The sequence below is a fragment of the Parambassis ranga genome, chromosome 20, assembly GCF_900634625.1.
Source record: "Parambassis ranga chromosome 20, fParRan2.1, whole genome shotgun sequence".
In the NCBI taxonomy this organism is placed as follows: domain Eukaryota; kingdom Metazoa; phylum Chordata; class Actinopteri; family Ambassidae; genus Parambassis; species Parambassis ranga.
Window position 1 is genome coordinate 11,577,819 of NC_041040.1, and position 18,312 is coordinate 11,596,130.

The 18,312-nt window shown below is 41.1% G+C and overlaps 3 protein-coding genes across 3 annotated transcripts in view; all 3 read right to left on the bottom strand.

The window, feature by feature from the left end:
• Positions 1–9,800, bottom strand: part of oxsr1b (oxidative stress responsive kinase 1b) — a 32,629-nt gene extending 22,829 nt beyond the window's left edge. The window contains exons 1-2 of the mRNA XM_028433140.1: positions 9,062–9,800; positions 1,969–2,081 (exon numbers count right to left, since the gene is read on the bottom strand). Coding sequence (XP_028288941.1) covers positions 1,969–2,081; positions 9,062–9,131 — 183 coding nt within the window. The 5' untranslated portion in view covers positions 9,132–9,800. The remainder of the gene's footprint in view (positions 1–1,968; positions 2,082–9,061) is intronic.
• Positions 9,801–10,118: 318 nt separating this feature from the next.
• On the bottom strand, positions 10,119–12,952 carry myd88 (MYD88 innate immune signal transduction adaptor). The gene is made up of 5 exons (XM_028433403.1): positions 12,491–12,952; positions 12,117–12,248; positions 11,356–11,533; positions 10,955–11,046; positions 10,119–10,860 (listed from the first exon to the last, which is right to left on the bottom strand). The coding sequence occupies exons 1-5, from the start codon at positions 12,798–12,800 to the stop codon at positions 10,706–10,708; spliced, it is 867 nt and encodes a 288-aa protein (XP_028289204.1). The 5' UTR covers positions 12,801–12,952; the 3' UTR covers positions 10,119–10,705.
• Positions 12,953–13,404: 452 nt separating this feature from the next.
• cry-dash (cryptochrome DASH) lies at positions 13,405–18,312 on the bottom strand. The gene is made up of 14 exons (XM_028433036.1): positions 18,161–18,312; positions 17,397–17,569; positions 16,929–17,022; positions 16,725–16,855; positions 16,473–16,621; positions 16,221–16,309; positions 16,062–16,135; positions 15,891–15,980; positions 15,692–15,771; positions 15,542–15,601; positions 15,292–15,449; positions 15,065–15,184; positions 14,751–14,927; positions 13,405–13,948 (listed from the first exon to the last, which is right to left on the bottom strand). The coding sequence occupies exons 1-14, from the start codon at positions 18,221–18,223 to the stop codon at positions 13,841–13,843; spliced, it is 1,566 nt and encodes a 521-aa protein (XP_028288837.1). The 5' UTR covers positions 18,224–18,312; the 3' UTR covers positions 13,405–13,840.

Sequence of the window (18,312 nt, forward strand, 5' to 3'; positions counted from 1 at the left end):
TGGCTTACCTCCATCTTTATTTGTGGAGGGCTGGCAGACAGAGAGTGGACTAAAAGTTCAGATCAATAACAACAACAGACTGCCACTCCATCCCCCTGTTCTATCTAATAAATGACATTAGAAATTATATATTGTACCAAGTTAACCAAACAGGGAAGCAAGATGGTGCAGCCGCTGAACCCATGCTGAACACTGCAGCATTTACACCATTTATAGTCCAAAATAACTAAGGATCTTCCAGGAAATAGACTAGTCCCTTCATATTGGAATATGTCTTTTGCTATATTAGGCCTCATCTATTCAGTATTTGGTATTTGGTGTGTCTGTGAACCTTGAAACTGAGTGACAAAATAAATGAGCTATTGTCACAAACTGAATACAGTGACGGGTCGCAAACTGGTGCCACGGAATCACACTGATGGCAGACACACAGAGAAGCCACTATAGGAGCAATATTACGTCACTATCAGTTACTAAGAGCCTCTCACATACACACATATTCACTATGACACAATCTCACTGCACACAAAGCTACTATGAAATAAAGAAGCTGCAAATTACTGTCTGAAACCACTGAAAAGATATAGCTCAGAAGTATTTATGTTTACTGCTACACTCTCTTTGTGAACTCCCTGTGACCTCTTTTGACATATTTTAACAGTGATAGTTCCACTTACTCAATGTTACTGATCACATTTTACTCATAAGTGCCAATAAATATATCAATTTATTACAAAAGCAGGTTCAGCTGCATAGCACCTCTGATAAGCAGCTGTCCTTTACCTCATGTGCCTGGAATAATGGCAACATGCCACAAGCTAACGGAGACCCTGGGATGTGACAAATTGTTAATTTTTGTATCAAAGAACTTCACAGATAGGGTTAAAGACCTGCAGGCTCCTTTAAAACTTGTAACATCATACTTTAAAGCCACTTTTCTTAGAGAGGCAATCTGGGTTCAATTTAATGCTTCCTCGCCGTTTAACCGGGCACCCGGCGTGGTGTGGAACTGGTGGGGGGAAACCACAGGCAGGAAATCCGATCTTGCTGTATTCCATGTGACCGCCTGCTCCGAGAATCCGGGAGCAACATTCCCCTGATTCATCCTCCAGAATTCTGGGGGTGGGGAAAGGGCTCCTTCTCAGTTTAGTATTGCCAATGAGTAGTGAGCAACCTGCCAGCAATCCCTAGCTGCGATCTTCCGCGAGCACATATAGGCTTACACAATATTTATTTCTCAGAGGTTACTTTTACAGACCTTTGGATGAGTACTAGAAAGGACTGGAAAAAATACATCAATCATGCTGCCGGCCTACAGGTCATTTCATAGATAAATACCTGAGAAGTGTTGTGTGTGTTGTGTGTGCTGGAAGAAAGGAGGACTGACATTTACTACACGATGTTGTCCTAGATTGCGTCCAAGCCAAGTAGTGTGACATATTTAATCATTTATAGCCATCAGACAGGCCTGATTTGAAATGATGAACTGTAGAGGAAACCTTTTAACCCTCAAATAAAAAAGAACAAGAACCCCAAACATGTACACCATAACATCCATGCACAGAGGAACTCAATATAATCTTTCCACATCTAGAGCTAAACTGGAAACCACACATCATAATGTAAATGATGTGCCGAGCTGTGGTACAAGATTGCATGGAGGCTATAAAGACACAATACAGCATTCAGGAAGATGTCCCATGGAGGTCTAATAGTTTCCTGGCAGTAAGTGGCATCCTCCTTCAGAGAATAGTGTTTGAAGTGACAGAGATGATTGGAGGAGGGTTCAGAGAAAACCAGTAATGAAAAGCAGAGGTGGAACGTACTCCATCCACATGTGCAGAACCACAGAGACAAAGCCCCCACACACAATCTGACGCTGTTAGGAAGCAGCTTCCTTTGATCACACAAGAAAAGTAACAATGTTCACTGTGACATGCTTTTACTTAGCAACGGAGTGTGTCTTACCAAGAGTTCATCCATGCTAGTCTGGCACTTCTCTAGGTTGATGCGTTTGATGGCCACCTTCTCCTTGCGTGGTATACAGTAGGCTGCCTGAACCACAGCTGTGGCCCCACTCCCTAAAACAGACAGAAAAACATCATATTATCACCTTCATCATCCGTCCATTTCTCATTGTGTTCCCCCAAAGTGTTGTCTTTCCCTTTTTTAGAAACTTTCAGTGGAAAATGTTCAAGAATGCTACGCAAATGTTTGAACTTCAATCATTTTAATATTATGGGGCTGCAGCTTCACTCACAGCTCCCATCAACAAGTCATGTCTTTACACAGTCTCTGAAGGTGAGATAAACAACCTTACAGAGGAAATTCATTTCAGCTGCCTGAACTCATGATCACATTTTTTAGGTAAACAGCAGTGGAATGTACATTAGCTGATCAAAATGTTTGACTTTAGCCTCACTTTATTATCAAGTTTATCAAATAACTCGAATCAAGCTTTCATCAAATTGCTGTCGTAGAATGCAAAATGTTTCAGGCTGTGTTCACATTTCAGGGGCTGTCCTACATAACTCTTCTCTGAACCCATCTAGAGCCAAAATCCATGGGTGTTGTTGATAATAAATTTAACTTAAATTCATTACCTAAAAATCCTCAGAGTTCATGAAGGTTAAAGATAGCTCTGCTCAGACAGTTCAGCTGCTTTCTCTTTGGTACAGCTTAACTGTGTGTTCATCAATTATGAATCAGCTTTCCCAAATCCTGCCTAATGAAGCAGGCCTGATCGGGTGCCCAGTGACTCTGCGAGAGCAAGTATGAGGAGCACAGCAGATACATTCAAAGCCTGGTCATATACAATTTGGAAGTTTGTTGACCTCACACTGTTGGGAGAACTGGAGATTTGCATTGTAAGAAGATAGCCTCAAACCCCTGAGACCTTTTCTTTTTAGACTGCACTACAGGACGAGAGTGAAAATTAAGGACTACAGCAGAAACTATAATCTCTTATACAGGTGGAAACTAATAGTATCCAAACAGTTGAGCATGTTTCCATGTGTGCATTTTATGAACCTTTCAAAGACCTAAACATTCCCAAGACTTATTAGAACGTTGGATCATCGAAACGGGGTGAAACCTCGTCCATTTTTAAACCGCTATTTTGATAATCAAGCAAACAAAGTATAGATTACAATCTGTTTGATGTTTACTGTAAATCCTACAAGAGCAGGCAGGCCTTTGTTTTGAGCAGTTTGAGTAAAAGCTTGTAAAAAGCCTCCCCAGGAGAGGTACGCCTGTTGTTTCTGCATCGTGTGAGGTCATTTCACTGCCCCCTCAGTGCTCTTATTCAACGCCATCCGAGCACACACCAGGCTGTTTCCACAAGATCTCTGGTGTATACATGACACTGAGCAACGCTATGAGCACATTCTCCTCTGGCAACAGGCTTCTGGTGAGTGAGGGGAGTGAGCAGGGAGTTGGTCCAGCCTCCAGTAAGCTTTTCCTAACCTCTTGTGCCCTCATCCGAACTATGCCCAAATATTAACAAAGTCCTTATTGTTTGGAGTTTTTTCACTGAGTCAATGCTGTGTGGAGGTTTTTAAAAAGGAGAATATATTAAAGAGAAAAACAGTTCCCTGATTTTAATTAAACAGTAAAGCTTTCCCACAGGATGTGACCATTTTTAATCCAGCTGTTTTCACTGAAGATAATTAATACTTCTGGCTATATGAAAGAAGCTTAGAATAAAATCTTCTTAATATAGCAGACTGAGAAAGGACAAACTCCTGCTCCCTCAAATAATCTAATAAACCTGCAATTTCCTTGTCATTTCAAATAATTAACAGATCGCATGGGTCATTTTAATCACCCTGAAAGTTCAGTATGTGAAATCTGAAATGCTAGTTGGTAGTGCCATCTCTTGACTTTGGATAAAGTGTGATTGCTCTTGTGCAGGTTCCAAGTAATAATGTATCACCCCACCACTGCTCCAAACTGAGGGGCAGATAAATTTATCCTTCAGCTCCTCCCACCGCTGGCCAGTGATGAAGAGGTCAGCCCTGGCAGAACCACAGGGAGCCAGCTTTCCTGTACACAGTGGAGTGTAAATTCCTCCACACAAACAAACAGCCAGTCGTCAGGGGTGGTTGGACAAGCTGGACAGCATGTGCGCCTGGATGTGTGTGTGTGTGGAGAGGATGGAAAATGGGAAGACTGTCGGGTTTGCAGCAGAAGAGGTCAAAGGGTAGCAGGGTTCTCTGGGCCATTACGAACTGTGGAACTCAGGTCTATTAGCCAGTTAGGATCTTCACCTAACAAAGGCATGATGCTCTTTGAGTTGATTGGCTACTCTTAACTAAGCACAAGGTTATCCAAAGTAGTCATGTCTCTATTATTCATATCCAGTAACATGATTAGAAATACCAGGCCTTACTGGCCTAAGCTGTGAATTAGTTAAATATAGTGTATTATAGTGTTATTTTCCACTGCAAAAACAGCAGCATGAAATGGCACAAAGGTTCCAGGAACCTTAATTGGCCTTTTCAGTCCATAAAGAATCATGAGGTGATATCATATATCAAAATGTCTTTGGACTTCATTAGCGATATGACAGCCAGCAATCTCCTCTTATCTTATTTTGTCCTGCCTTTATCTTGCTAGGTTGCTAGTCATAAAAAAATGACAGCAATATCTGTAACCTCAGTGTTTAACCAGAAGGAAACAAAGATGGGATTTTAACCAGTCAAGAACCATGCCCCTCCCAGCAGTTTTTTTCATGGCCACTCAGAAGTGCCTAGACTGTAGTACTGGTTTTTCCATCACTGCAAACAGCCCTTAAAGATGTCACACAGGGGCAGTTATGATGCAAACCACTCCTCATCATATAAAGAAATCAAAGAAAACCAAACAGTTGGTTGTGTCTATAAAATAGACATCATAATGCATCAAAAAAGAAGAAAAATAAGTAATAAAAACATCTAATTCAAACTAAGACACACACTCACATCTCATCATTCATACAGAACACACATCATGGCAAACCTTTTCATTCAGAATGAGAGGAAGCACACAAAAGAGCCATATGTGAATATGGCTCTTTTGTGTGCAAGCACTGCAGTAGTGCCAGGGCTTTGAACAACTCAGACCAGCATCTAATCGGCTCAACAGTCTGGCACTGAAATAAAAGCTGCATATAAAGCAGCACCTTCTCACTCCCTCTTTGGTAAATTCATTAATATCTAAATGTGTCAACTACATTTACTGTCAAACAACAGAAATTTAAACAGATACTTTAAGAGTTCTTGTGTCTATATTTTCTATTTCCAGACGTAGAACAAGATATTGCTTGTTTTGGAAGTGGATGACCAAATTAAATCTATATATTGAGTTAACTCATTACGCAAAATTAAATGAAGATGATCCAGCTAGCAGCTGAAGACGTGGCATTTTGACATGACCAGAGGATAACACATTACGTATAGGCTTTTTTTTTTTTTTTTTCTTTATTACAGATAAAGTTTATGCCTCCAGTGCCAGAACTAAAGCAAAAATAATTTTTAATCTACTAAGAATACAAGTTACAGCTAAAACTACTCTAGACCATAAAAAAGTTGCAGTGTGCAGCGTAAAACAACTTGTGTGGAAAAACATTGACAAAACAATCATGATATTTGACAAAGCACAGGCTGTGTTTTCTGTAAGCATGTTTCCTCAAAACAAGCCAGGACTGGCATGGGAACGCTGGTGCACATTATACCATAACCTGGCAAGACTAATGGATAATAGATTTCACCATTTAAGCCTAAATACTCAAGGGTATTTAGCTAGGTAGTTAGCTCCATGGGGAGTCGTCACTGAGTATGGGAAGTTCGCGTTCAAAGTTTATCATTGCAAAGACAAATGGCAAAACTAAAGAAATAGTAAGCTGCAAAATGGGATTAGGTACACAGCACATAATGCCTTACAAATAATTAAAATTAACCATAAAATACACGGAGGCAATTTAATGCAAGCAAGTTTTCACAGCTAATGATGCTTTAATGGTTTAATCTTCTTGCCTGTGCATTTTATTTTTATTGTTTGCATTCAAAAGCCGCTTCCTTTAAGTGCCCTTATTATTATTATTATTATTATTATTATTATTATTATTATAAATCTCAGGAAAAAAACTCACTTTTTCCTGATGAAAAGAGAAAATATGGTCAAAAAGGAAATTATATCTTTTGAAATTATCTGGGCCTGAATTGGCTCCTCACTGAAGCTGTGACAGGCTGTGTGGTAGCAGCTCTCAGTTTGACGTTCCTGCCCTCATTACGCCGGTTTAGTGCCTGACGTCAGATGTCTTTTATTACATTTCCTCTGCATACCTGGTTGACATTCCACACATTATTCAAAGGTACAATGCAAAAAGTCACATATGACTAGCAATCACACACACAGCCCAGCCTGCCTTTCAGAGTTTGCTCCTCGATACCACATGATGCAACATTAAAAAAAATAAAAGGTTGACATTAAAATAGAGAAATGTTAGCCAGGGGTTGTGTGTTGTTGCAGTAAGTGCTGAAGTTCTTCAAAACCAGCTGAGGGACAGAGCCAGCAACAGAAAGGAAACATGGTTGCTGGTGGTTACAAACAGTGGAAGCAGAAAGTTTCCAGTCCAGATTTGCCAACACGAATGATCGAAAGTATGATCCAAGATCGGAGAGAGAGCAGTACTATTTTCCTACAGGCTCTGTCCAGTATGATCCAGTGCTCAGTGGGGTGAAAAGAGTGGGTGTGAACCATGTAATAACAAGTCCTCTCTCCCTGGGGAAGTTACCAAAACAAAAGCCCTGCTGGGCATGCTGGGTATGCAGAGCCATCCTCGCCACACCAGTCTTCCAACAGAGCAAGAGAGGTGTTGGCAGCATCTGCCTGGAATGAATGAAACAGTTTATACAGTATCCACCCAATAGTTTTTAGTGGGAGTGTGGGGTAGAGGTACATACTCATAGAAAGGCTTAGCCCCTCTGGATTAGTCCATTAGCAGAAAAATAGGAAGGAACAATTTTAGCAGGTTATGCGCAGTTATTAAATTTAAATATATATAAATAAATCAATTTTGTCATGGGAAACGTCTTTTGATTCTCTGATCTAGATGCTCTGGATGAACTACAGAAGCAATTTGATGAGAACCTTTCACAATTTCCTGACATTTTAATAAATAATACAAACAATCAACAGAGCTATAGCCCTATGTAACCTTTTGGAGAAGGTTGGTGTCTACAAGATAAGAACAGGAAACCATCTTCACTCTTCCTCTATTTAATATTATCATGAGCTAAACAACATACAAGATAAAAAATTTGCATCTTTTTTTAGCCCAATCTGAATCTCGTTAAAGTAAACAAACTGCAGCATTTCAGACAAGAAAGATACCTTGATATGTACGGTTTAATATAAACAGCAGCAGATGTCAAACAGATGCAGTTTTCTTGTTTAATGTATGTTCACAAGGAGCCCAGGGGACAAAGCCTGACACTGAGGGGTAGACTAATTTAGGTGCTGTACGAGGTAAAGCAGCTCCTTCAGGTAAAAGGAAAACAACTTGTAATCAGCCTGAAGGAAATGGAAGAAAGAGACTACTAGAGACTAACTACACAATTAATTTCCAAGCTAAGATGACAATCATGATCCCCTGCCCACACCCCGAGTAAAACAAGCATGCTGCAATCCAACCCTGAAATAGCCTTACCAGTTTTAAAACTATGTGGACAATTTGTGTGTCAAACATGGTGCAGGAATATGCCACAGAACTGGTTTCTTTACAAGAGGGGCTTTATCTGTGTGTGCATGCTAAATTGCAGGGTGTTATCTTGTGGGGTGCCCTGGTTCAAAATTTCCTAGAAACTGAAGAAAAAAAGTAGAAATGGGTTAAAGTTAAATTGAACTCTTAAAAACACACAAAAAGGGTGATTTAGGGCCTGCAAAATGGGCCCTCTATAAACACAGATTCCCAGTAGAGGAAGCATGCACCACTGAGGTAAAGTAAACCAGAGGCACAAACTAAGTGATTTTTAGAGAACAATACTCTGCTTATATGTTACACTCCTTTTTTTCCCTCCTTCTCCCTTCTCAACACAGTCAGCCAAAGGTAGGACAGGTCAGCTATTTGTGGGGTGGGACATTTCAGAAGTACACAAGTAAAGGTTGTCATTTCTCAGGCAAGCCAACCTGTTAGCCATCCTCAGGACTCTGCGCAGATATGCTGCATTAATGCCCACAGTGGGATGTTTGATGCAATATTTAAAAAAAAAAAAACTTGATGGCCTAACAGCAGTTGCATGCTGAATCCCAGGTTAAACAAAGCATTATTGATGATGTTACCCAGATTAGAAGCCCCATAATACTGATTAATCCTCTCAAAACAAAGAACTCTGGCACAACTGGATTAATTCAGGCAGTAAATTGCCCCCCCAAAAAAATAATCTCTGTGCTCTGAATTGGCATTTTCAGTTCTTTGGTGGAAAGTTGTACCTGGAATATTTAATGTAGGTTAAATGGAATTGGGAGTGACACATACAAACACAAGTTTCAGTCTTGATCTAATCTAGCTAAAGTAATCTGACAGGATGAGACTTTAGCTTTTACAATGCAATGCCTTCCCCAATATGTAACTTTACAGATGTGCTATTTGTAATGTATATTAGCTGTAAGGTATATAGCGTTGTAATTCACATGTGTCACGCCCTGTGGCTGAAGAACATTATTTAGTGAAGTATCAAGCTAGCTCAAAGAAAGCAGATATTTTCCAGCAAATAGTCCGAGCCTGACTAGACAGTAACGCTGTGCCGCTCGTTTACTGCTTCGGCGTAGCCCCAGTGGACGGGGTGCTCACTCTCACTGAAAGCATTCCACTGACTCCAAGGTACAACACCGCCCGGCTAAGATTACCAAGTTGGCAAACGTTAGAAACTCAGCCTAGCTCAACAGAAAGAGGATGCATTCTGAAAGATATTAGCCGGCGTTCGCAGGTTTAAGTGCCCCTTCTCCATAAGCTTAGCTAACGGCATAAAATCGCAAACTGTCGGGTAAAATACAAGCTAACAAGCTGGGGACCACATACCAATCACCTCGTGTAGCTCATAATCATCTTTGTTGATGGACCAGGGTTGGGAGCTCAGGTCCTCCGACATGGTTGAGGGTTCTGCTGAGGCCAAACTATCTGTATAAAGGTGGTGAATCCAAAGACTGCGCGTAAAAAGAAGTCAAAGTAATCCAAACAGGGCCAATAAGGGCGACACTTCCCCTTCTTTGCGAATCCTGCAGCACTCCTGTCATTCCCAAAGTTTGACACTAGCCTAGCAGCCCCGCCTACCGCATTCCTACTGAGCGAATGTGGACCTTCCTGGCGGACATATTGAGCGTGGCACGACTGCACTCTGCGCTGGAATCCGGCTGTGGTTGAACACGGAGGGACTTAATTGCCGCTGCTTGGTGGCTAATTAGCTGCAACGGAGCTAATGTAAACAGAGAAGTCGAACAATTTTACACATTAGCTGCACAGAGGGTGGAGCTATCATTTAGCACACAATTATATATCCATTGCTTTTTTTTCCCACACAAAACATGTTAAACAGATGTTAAAATTAGTTAAACATGCCGAATAAAACCGAGGATTTCCGCCACACTTTTAATGGCGAGCCGATTACTCAGGGTTTTATTGCCTCCGAGTAGGTACTTGCAGGCGTTCTTCTATCTCATACAGTAATTAAATCCCAATAGTTTCTGCTATTTCAGCACACCAGACATCTACATTTTCTCATTTAGGTTATTTTTTAAATGAATTCGGTGTGCGTAGGTATATTCCAGGCTCATAACTGCTACCTGACAGACAAACACAGGGCAGAAAACACACAATCAACCGCTATGAAAGGAGGCGTGTTGTTCCGGGAACATTCTGTCCTCTGATTGGGCAGTAACACGCAGGGTGCCTTGTGATTGGCTGTCAACTGTGAAGCGTCATAGCTCTGCTTTACTGCATGACATTAGCGAGACCTCTGCTGGTGTGATTTATAACATGCCAGGGTTGCACAATCACGACATCAGCAGGACAACCACTGGTTTTATTGCGCCTTCACTTCTGTGCATGCACGATTTTCATTAAATAATAAAAAAAAATCTTCAAAGTGGAACATATTTATTTTGAATAATACATTCAGTCCATCTTTAAGGAACAATAAGTTCACTTTCTATTAATTTTACAAACACCTCAGACTATAAAAACACTCAAATGTACGGACATCACAGTAAAACATAAGAGAGGAAACTGCAGGTGTCAGCTGACTAAAACTGAACATGTGAAAGTATCATACTCACAATATCTCTTCCTCTTTTGCTACAATCTCATCTAAAGAGGAAGTTTCCAGTGTGAAGCAGCCTTTACAAAGCATTTAGAACTTACTGCATAAACCCCAGATGGAAAAAAACACAAATAAAAACCATGGCTGGCCCAACCTTGATACATTTATAACATATAAACGGCTTTGAGAACTTTGTTGATTTTTTGTACTCGTAGGTTGACGTTTTTTATACTATATAAAAATCTATGCCATCCCTTTACAGCGTTAAAATATATTCCCTCTACATATGAGGAAGCAGATCAAAAGCAATGGCACATACTATGTAAACCTGCCATCTTTGGTCATAATCCAATGTGATTGACTGGAATAGAAAGGCACTTTAACATGATTAACTGCTTGGTCTGTGATCATGGTTGAGAAAGAGCTTTAGCAAGCCGTATCCAGAACCAGGCCTGCGTGCACGGCCGGGTGTAGTCACACACTGTGAGGAAGCGTAGGATGCTTGGGAACGGCCTCTTCATTGACTTGTAGATCACTGGAATGATTCGTTTGTTTCGAGCTCCTGAAGCGGCAAAAAAAAGAAAAAAGAAGCAGAATTTAACATGCAGACATGAGAAAATGTCAGAAAAGGGAAGAGAGAGCTGGATCTACTTTACCAGGACAGAGGCTGAGAGCAAACTTGGTCTGAAAGTCACAGGCATCACTGTCCAGGTACTCATCAGAGATCACCACCACCATTCTCTTACACCTGCACACAGGGTGTAAGCGCATGCAAAATGTGAAAGCAGGAAAAAAACTTTCTATATCTGAATATAAAATGAAACTATTATTAGTCATGTTTAGCTTTAAATAACCCTTGAAACTTTTCATGTGTTCCATCTGTGAACATTTTATGTACTATCATATATTATTAACAGAGCTTGGTTGCGCTCTGTGTTTGCACACATTATTGATGATGATGTCCGCTGCAGAAAAAAACAAATACAAAAGCAGAAATACAGAAAAAGTATCAAGCAAACATGAGCCGAAAATGGTTAGCATGTGAGGCTATCCTCACCTTCTCTCAATGAGTTCACTGGTGATAGTCCACACGCAGGAGCCCGGGAGGACGTCTCTGTCGAACACGCACAGCTTCAGCCTGTGGTCCGTCTGCTCCAGCTGCTGAATCATTTCATGGACGAACTCAAAGTCTCTCTCGCAGTAGCAGATGAAAGCATCAAACAACTCAGGTGCACCTGGATTAAAGTCAGTTTGACTGAAGTCAGTGACATAACTTAATAACTCAGTAGTGGTAAAAAGTAGCACTTATGCAAAATCAGAAAACCACAGGACTGTGCAGTAAAGTGGAACAGAGCCGTGGTGCAGCCGTGTGATCAGAGCTTAAGATAAAAAGCCAGATCAAGAGACTAGTTTGAGTTTTTCCTGTGCGAAATTACACAGAAATTAATGCTGCAATAGCCATCTCAACAACAGCATGGAAACTGTTACAGGGTGGCAAAGAGGTATTGATCAGTGTTCATCTAAAACAGTATTTGTAGTACTGTTGGTACTCAATCTAAACTCTTGGTAGTTTGACGGTGGTAAATCATAGTGTTTTGTTTTATTTCTCATAAGGTATAGGTTATCAGCAGGTGGATATTTTTATGAGCAAAACATACTTTAATTATCAAAGATTTCTGTTTTATAATAACTTTATACTGTCGAGCAGTAATGTCAGTGTGTCAGTTATCAGAAACATGCAGTGAAGGTGCTTTCAATGCATTTTCTATGAGCAGGACTGCAGAGGCTTACAGAATACATGTAAATACAAATCCTGACCTTCAGGGTCATCCTCCAAGGTGAGTCCAATCCTCTCTGAGGTGCGTGGGACACAGCTGTCAACCTCAGGAACCTGAAGCGGCGGCTCGGCTTTCTTCTTCAGATTCTCCTGGTACTTTCTGATGTCCTCATCTGGTGATAACACAGACACAGAGAGATGTTTATGTTTATTATCATATTTATGTAGTTTTACTGTGTATGGGGATGATTGTTTTGTATCGTTGTTTTGTTTTTGTTTGTTTTTTTGCAGTCAGGAAATTGAGGCATGTAAATCATTTCCTTGAGGACAGCCATTAAAACATAAAGTTAAATATCAGTAAATATTCTGTATGTTTTCCAATTACAATGCATTTCCCAGAAGTACAGACACACACCTATTAAAGGACGAAGATCCTCCACGATGTCCTTCCTGTCCACCTCCGTTAGGATTGACAGCAGCTTGCCCACAGTCCCGTCCGAGTTCCGAGCCTGCCAGTCCTCCAGGACGCTTTTGGTGGGGTTCCGTGACGCCTCGTAGTTCTTTATCTCCAGGTAAGTGAAGCCCATGGCCTCCGCTACGGCCATCCAGTCCGCCGCCACCGTGTGTTTTGGGTTCAGATAAAGTCCTAACTTTTTCCTCACGGTCATGTTGAGAGCGACCAGAGGGATCGTCCACAGATCGACATCTGTGTCCACGCAAGCCATGTTGGAAAGTTCCCGGAAGTGTCCGTGAAAAGACGAGTTATTCAGTTAAGAATAAAAGTTAGAAAATCACGCATTGCACCAACAGGCGTGATGTAGACAAAAGTTGCTTCAGACGTCCAGTCAGGGTTCAACCTGCCTGACAGCGAAACACGGAAGTGATGTCAAATATTGGCGGTGCCTACGTCACACGTAGGAGGAGAAGTACTGTTCACCTCCAAGAGCAGAGCAGTAACACTGCTACTGATGAGTTACTACACTTTTTACCACCAGTCGTCCTTATGTATGTCTCTGTGAGAGTCTCTTTGTTTTTATGAGGCTGAACATGAGTTCATGTTTGGATGATAGATTCTCAGATTCTAAATCAGCAAAGAAACTGTTTGGAAACTGTAGCGAACTTCCTGCAGGACTTAAAAGATTGTGTGACTGAGAACACTGATTAAAGCTTTGCTTTGTTTGTGGAGGTAAATGCAAAAGAATCACCAGTATATATGATTAATCTTATCAGAATAAGAGCCAGGTCCTCAATGTAAATTTACAAGAAAGGAACAACACTTTATTACCTTTAGGCACAATAATATGTTTATTCATTGCCAAAACAGTCTACATTGACCCAAGAAAGTGTTGCTTGACCTTGTTATGATGACAGTAAAAATAGTAATGAAGAGTCCAGACAGACTGTTCTAATGAAAAAGTCACTAATAAATCTTGAACATAAATACAAACAAGTCTTTAGAAGAACACTCCCAGAAAAAAACAAAAAGCAGGGCCAAGTGAGCAGGCAGGTTCATACTGAACTGCTCTATCAAAACAAAACCACACTGTGGTTTTCACTGTTGCTGCAGCCTGACAGGAAACGCAGCAAAGATTCCATATTGAGGACGTTTTTCTAAAGAAATGTGAGCCCTATATGTGGTATCACGCACAGGAACATGCATTTCCTCAGATCTTCTTCAGACAGCCTCCATCAGTCTGTCAGTGTACACAGGAGTCGGATCTGCTCTGTGTATCCTCCATGTGTTCAGTGTTTGCTTCGAGCCACGTCACAGGTTTTTGCTTCTGGAGAAGTAGAAGTCGATGCCTCTGTCCCGATGCTGTTTGGGAGTGTGAGACGGGCCTTTCTTTCCTCTCGGTGAAGGTCCGGAGCCACTCTGATAACACAAAGACAACATGTCTGTCATGGTTTAGAAGGCAGCAAGGAGCACCTTTATCACCACCTATATTACAGCTATACAACGTACATCATGTCGAGTCATACTGCTTATGTTATTTTATATTTATACTCTTACATTTTAATGTGTAACCTGTAACCTATGGCAAAAGAATATCCTCCTGGATGAATAAAGTTTTCTCTCTTCTCTTTTATCATAATAGACAACATTTAAAAATACCACACAAAAACAGACTAAACTTTCAGTTTACTAAGAACTACTTGTTCTGACAACAAAATTATTTACATGATCTATTCTTAAATGAGAAAATGTAATATTAATATACATTCAGTACCATTTTACTGTCATATCTTGTGAAGGAAGAGATCCTTTTAGTTATAGGTTTAGGATTGGACGAGCTGCTCCAGAACTAGCTACTCAAGATAAACCTGAATTAATCAGACTGATTTAATTTTTTCTTCTTAAAAACAAAATTGCATACATTGACCTAGACCTGGCCACTTATGAGTGTTTTGCAGCAAGACTAGCTTTGTATAATAAATTGTATTTTAGAGAAACATTCGGTTTAAGTTCAGGAGAAATCTCAAACTGACCAGGAACTGTCAAATTAACATTGTGGAGCTCAATAAAAGACACAAACTGCCACAAAAACTGCTCTTCTATACAGCGCCGCTGTAAATGTGCTATATTTTATCACTAGTATGTGTAACCATAATGAATAAAAAGCTACCAGCAGCATTGCACATTCACTTTGCTCACTTCCCTTTTCTCAAACACCCACCGCTTTCTGGTTAATGTGTCTGCTCCATTCAGGCGCCATGACGATGGGAGCGGGGTAGGTCTCGCCGAGCGACACGTGAGCGTGTGACAGCGCAGCAGCACTGAGTGTCCAGGGAGCGTGCGCGTCAGCTCCTCTGATAGACTGCAACTCTGGAACCCACTGCCGGACATAGTCACCCTGAAGTACACACACGAAGAGCAATTAATAAATCAGTGAGTGAATGCTGATTTAATCAGCAGCAGCACAGTATGACATATTGAGCCATGGTGCAAACAACTGCAGACAATATTACAGTTGCACACAATCAAACATACCGTACTGTCGTAGTCGAGGCCTTGTTTGATCATGTTGAACTTCCTGTTCTCTCTGGGGTCATTTCCTACACCGGCACTGTACAGCCAGTTTCCATAGTTGCTGCAGACATCATAGTCAATCTTTGAAGGGAAAACAAAGCTGTTATTTTGCTTCCATCTTAATCAGTATATTATTTTAATATTTGGTTATAATAAGACATGAATGCATTCTAACCTGGCTTACTCACCAAAAGGTATTCAAACCACTCAGCTCCCATCCTCCAGTCAAGGCCCAGATCCTTTGTGAGGAAACTGGCAACATTTTGTCGCCCCCTGTTGGACATAAAGCCCGTCAGCGCCAGCTCTCTCATGTTGGCATCAACAAAAGGCACTCCTGTGCGTCCCTCTGTGAAAGCACAAATGTAGCACACACATTCAGCTACATGCACTTTTTCATGCAATACAGAAATGTGTGAATGATGCAGACAAGGCACAAACCTTTCCAGGCATTGAACAGCTTCATGTCCTTTTTCCATGGCACAGACTTGTCTTGAAGTCCTGAGTTGAAATCATCATCATCATCATCATCATCATCATCATTAACTATAAGACAATCGGAACCAGATGACATTTTACAGCTGATATTACCGTTAACTTGAAACAGTCTGTTTCCGTACTTGACAGCCACAAACTTGAAGTAATCCCTCCACAAAAGTTCAAAAATCACCCTGTAGAAAAAACAAAGATCACAAACGAAAATCATGTTTTAAGTATTTTCTATAAACTGTACTTTTTTTAAATACAGTATGCCATCATGATAGGATGCGAGTGCAGTCAGTATACACACCAGTATGTGCTCTGATTAGCTGTCCGCTCTGTCTCATACTGCTTGATCTGATGAAAAATATACCTGGGTGAAATGCAACCCAACGCCAGCCTGCAGAATACCAAACCATTAGAGATGGAAGTTTGAGAATTACTTCCAAAGAACATTAAACTCTACAAAAATCACACACACCAAGGGGCAAATTTAGTAGAATAATCCACCCCGATCAAGCCGTTACGAGTCTCTTTGTAAGTTGCAACAGCATCCTAAAAACACACACCATACAGGATTGTTATACCAATGACACAGAAGATAGTACATTTAATGTATCAGAGGATTTTTTTTACTCACAGTGTCCCAGAAATAGTGTTTCAGTCTGGCCAGAGCATGACTTTCCCCACCACTGCAGGGGAAGGCTGAGCGAGGATCAGTCACAGGCTCTAAGAAAATAAAACAAGCCTTTTCAGCATCAGGCTGGCACATACGCGTTAAACTAAAGTACATTCAGAGCACTTAGAAACATGAGCAATGTGTGCTTCCTTATTGCCAGCAGCATGAATGGACATTTACTTTTACCTAAAAAAAAACATTTGAATAGTTCACCCGTCTGTTGCAGGTCCTCTGCCGTGGGAATAGCTCCTTCCTCCAGCCCTGTAGGAAGAGGATTTAGCTTCTCAGGGGTTGGGAACACAGGCCTCACCCTGCTCTGGGTCTCTGTTGCCTTCCTGAACTGAGTGTACACATCAGGCAGCCTAATAACACAACAGGAGGAGACATTACGAGACATCCCTCAGATAGATCGATAGATACTTTATTGATCCCCAGGGGGAAATTCAATAACACTTCATGTCTCACCTGGATATGAGGTGAAATGGAAGATCATCTCTGTGGTACAGTGTAGAGCCCCAGCAGGTGTGAACTTTGACCTTCATCTGTGCACAGACTTCCTTCACTTTTTTCTCCACATTCAGCTCTTCTGAAGTAACCTGCGACATGAAAGCGAATGTCAGAATCACCGGACACAGCAGTAAAAAGTTGTTAACAGTAATACAGAACTACCTCTTCATGGAAAGCCACAGTGTTGACAGAGCCCAGCTGCTTGATGAGGCTGGCAACGACCTCCTCTGGCTTACCATGCCTCACCACAAGATTGCTGTAACAAACACACACACACACACACACACACACAGAGAGAGAGAAATAGGCATGCACATGTAAGTCTCAGTTCATGCCATGCCAGGCAAGCTGCATCCTGGGTAGAGGGCTAGTTGACAGGAAAAGGTGATGGGAACAGTGTGTGCAGGAGCGGTGTTAATGTAAACATCACCCCCTGTGAGTCCAGGTGTGTCCTGATCCTGTAACGCGTGTTCAATTCTAGAGGACTGAGGACAAGGTCTGTGCCGACGTCATGTGTGACAATAACACAATAAAAAGTTCATTATCACTTGTTTTTTTTACCTTCTTTTCAACATGTTTCTGGATTGTTAATAAGGTGTGCAGACACGTGAAGGTAGCATGTTTGATTACCTGCCTTTGTTGATCAGCGTGTTTCTGAGGTCTCTGATGCTCTCCAGTAAGAAACGCAGCCGGAATGGGCCAGTCTTTGGTAGATTGTAATTGTAGGTGCCTCCATAATGTCGAGGGTCAAAGCAGTACAGTGGGACTATGTGCTCAGCGTTTCTTTGAGCCCAGTGAAAAAGCTGTAAATTAAGAATAATCTGTCAGCATCTCTTAAGTGGCACCAAACACATAAAACAGCCGTTTAAATATATTTGTTTGTTTGGCACAGTGTTTATACTACAGACTGTACGCTGCATTTATTCTTGTGCATAATCATAGATTTTTATAACTGAGTGAGAATAGACGTTCAAGAGCTACATTAAAGGTGAAATATCCGGCTTTTATTTTGAAAAATGGGACCAGAATAGTGCCTCACTGAAGGCATGAAGTATTTATTTAATGCTAAGTTGTAGGGTATTGCAAAATACGTACAAATTAGTCCATCATGGTAACGAAAGGCGAAAGTTTTGCAGACGACGCTTTTAATTTGGAGGATTTCTCCCGGAAGTAATGTCGTTGTTTCAGCAGCAACTGTTGTAATTCACTGTGCAGCACAATGTAGACACTATCATGGTTAAAATACTGATTTAATGTCGATTTAAAAGCAAGAGCTAACAGCTAAAGTCAATGGACACATTAGCTAAAGTCAAGCTAACTAATGTAAGCTAGCATTACAACGAAATAACCATGTTTGTCTCAACTACATGCTTACAACTGATCAATTCTCTTACCTCATTGTCGTGGAGGCGCAAGTCGTTTCTTAACAAACATATGATCGTACGGGAGGTGGACATATTTGTGTCGCTTCCTCTGTAGCAGCAGTAGTTTGTAGCTGCAGAGCTCGTAGCCCTCTGGTCGGTCGGTGTCTCTGTGGCCGCTGCTG

What these genes read in the sequence shown, in the direction of transcription:
- myd88 (XM_028433403.1), bottom strand. Translation starts at nt 12,800, where the DNA reads ATGGCTTGCGTGGACACAGATGTCGATCTGTGGACGATCCCTCTGGTC. An exon ending in CTTGGAGGATGACCCTGAAG is followed by an intron (nt 11,534 to 12,116) that starts GTCAGGATTTGT and finishes ACTTTAATCCAG; the next exon opens with GTGCACCTGAGTTGTTTGAT. An exon ending in AGTGAACTCATTGAGAGAAG is followed by an intron (nt 11,047 to 11,355) that starts GTGAGGATAGCC and finishes CCCTGTGTGCAG; the next exon opens with GTGTAAGAGAATGGTGGTGG.
- cry-dash (XM_028433036.1), bottom strand. Translation starts at nt 18,223, where the DNA reads ATGTCCACCTCCCGTACGATCATATGTTTGTTAAGAAACGACTTGCGC. An exon ending in GCTGTTCAATGCCTGGAAAG is followed by an intron (nt 15,450 to 15,541) that starts GTTTGTGCCTTG and finishes GTGCTTTCACAG; the next exon opens with AGGGACGCACAGGAGTGCCT. An exon ending in GACACATTAACCAGAAAGCG is followed by an intron (nt 13,949 to 14,750) that starts GTGGGTGTTTGA and finishes TTGTGTTATCAG; the next exon opens with AGTGGCTCCGGACCTTCACC.